A 1,898-nucleotide genomic window follows, 5' to 3' on the forward strand; every position below is an offset into this window, starting at 1 on the left:
ATTAGGGTTAGAGTGCGGGGTTTTGATGTTTGTCTCTTTCTTACTGTTTATTCATTGTCACATGCTGTTTTTATTTTGTTTTTTAATTATGTAAAGCACCTTGAAATGCCTTGCTGCTGAAATGTGCTATACAAATAAAATTTGATTTGATTTGATTTTAGGAGTGGACAGGATTAGAGGTGCGGGACCGGCTGGACAACTGGGGGACAAAGTTAGAGACAGAGCCTGTTTGGACAGAGGAGGGACAGATGTTAGAGAGGACACAGAGGACAGGGAGGAGGATGACTAGTTGGACATTGGTAATGGACGCATTCAGCCGCTAACAACAAACAAACCTGGCAACCCAAAGTTCAACCATGAATGTGTCTTAAACGGGGTCCGAACCGGCCCGGTTCCGGGTCGGTTCCGTGTCGCTGCTACTCACTCGTAAACGGGGAGGGCGCATCCGAGCATGAGGAACATGAGGCCGACGGCTCCTCCGAAGGACAGGCTGATGAGAGCTGGAAGACAGGCAGAGAGAGGAGGTGGGAGGAGGAGACCATCAGCCGAGCCTCCTCATGTGACGGACCAGCCGGTTCACGTGCAGCGGCCGGCCGAGCCGTTAATCCGCGGCTCGGTTCGCCTCTCACCGGCGGTAAGAACCGCATTCATTACGGTTAACTACAACCACGAACCGGCGGGGAGGCGGGAAAACAATGCGGGCTGAGGAGCTAGCCCCCCTGCGGTACCCCCGCCCGGGCCGCCATGCTAACACCTCTTAGCTTTTCTATAAAGCGCTCGTGCGCGTTTTTAATCCGGTGACGTAATCCGAACCGAAATCCAAACGGTTTCGGAAATTAAAGACGCGTTGTACCTTTAATCCCGGCCATTTCTCCTGGACAAAAGCCCGACTCGCTACCCCGATGGATGACAACAGTACCCCCTCCTCCTCCTCCACGGATGAAGAGTCCCAGCCATGCGGCGTTCGCGTACTGCAAATAAAAGTCGGAAATGATCACCTTCACGCACAAACAAGTTATGACAGCTTAACTGCTTCTTTCAGATGTAATAAATTAAGTAAATTATTTCTGTTTGGACAATGTGGAGCACAGAGTGAAACAAACAAAGCAGCAAAAATGCTCTTAACATTTAATAAAAGTCTCATTTATTAGAAAAACGACTAAATGATCCATGTGATTGCCGTCGTAAAACCCTAAGCATAATATTTTTTATTAGTATCGTTTCTATTTTTTTGTTTTTATCCGATCCTTTTGTTAAAAGCAACGTGCGCTGAGGTTTTCGGCCTTTTTAACGTTCAGCGCTCGTTTGATCCGATTTTTAAGGCTGTCCTTGAATGCGTCATCGTAATGCGTCGGTTTGTTTTATTTATTTATTTTTTAAAGAAAAGTGTCAGTAAATTTTTCATAAAAATTGTCATTTGTGTGTTTATTAAAGTGCTGTGTTTTCTAAATTTATTTGTTTATTTTAAATAAAGATTGTTGTTTTTAACCCGGAAGTAAACGTCTCCGACTTCCGGCTGCCCGGTAGTGATGGAAACGGCAGCTATTTGAAGTGAACTGAATCTCTAGAATCAGTTCATTAAAATGATTCGTTCACAGAATCCTTTAATTCACACAGCTTATTAGTTAGTTAGTTAGTTAGGTAGTAAGTTTAGTTTATTTCTTTTGTGCTGTACACCATAAAAGGCGCCCATATAAGACAAATATATTTCAAAGATGCAGACAGAGACCAACATCCTTCAAACAGAAAGTGTCGTCTTTAGAAGATGTCAGGCTTTTAAAACAAACTGAGCTAACTGAAACACAATATTTAAATAAATACTGTAGTTTATCTTCATCACTCAAATAAAAACAATCCAGGTAAACATCAAGAACTTTACCAAACAATTCATTTCTGAG

At 43.2% G+C, this 1,898-nt stretch overlaps 1 protein-coding gene across 1 annotated transcript in view; it reads right to left on the reverse strand.

The window, feature by feature from the left end:
• The window catches only part of leprotl1 (leptin receptor overlapping transcript like 1), a 6,838-nt gene extending 4,940 nt beyond the window's left edge, over nucleotides 1–1,898 (reverse strand). Inside the window, exons 1-3 of the mRNA XM_037977352.1 lie at nucleotides 1,880–1,898; nucleotides 854–971; nucleotides 425–500 (exon numbers count right to left, since the gene is read on the reverse strand). Coding sequence (XP_037833280.1) covers nucleotides 425–500; nucleotides 854–971; nucleotides 1,880–1,891 — 206 coding nt within the window. The 5' untranslated portion in view covers nucleotides 1,892–1,898. The remainder of the gene's footprint in view (nucleotides 1–424; nucleotides 501–853; nucleotides 972–1,879) is intronic.

This window comes from Kryptolebias marmoratus, linkage group LG9 (genome assembly GCF_001649575.2).
Source record: "Kryptolebias marmoratus isolate JLee-2015 linkage group LG9, ASM164957v2, whole genome shotgun sequence".
NCBI lineage: Eukaryota > Metazoa > Chordata > Actinopteri > Cyprinodontiformes > Rivulidae > Kryptolebias > Kryptolebias marmoratus.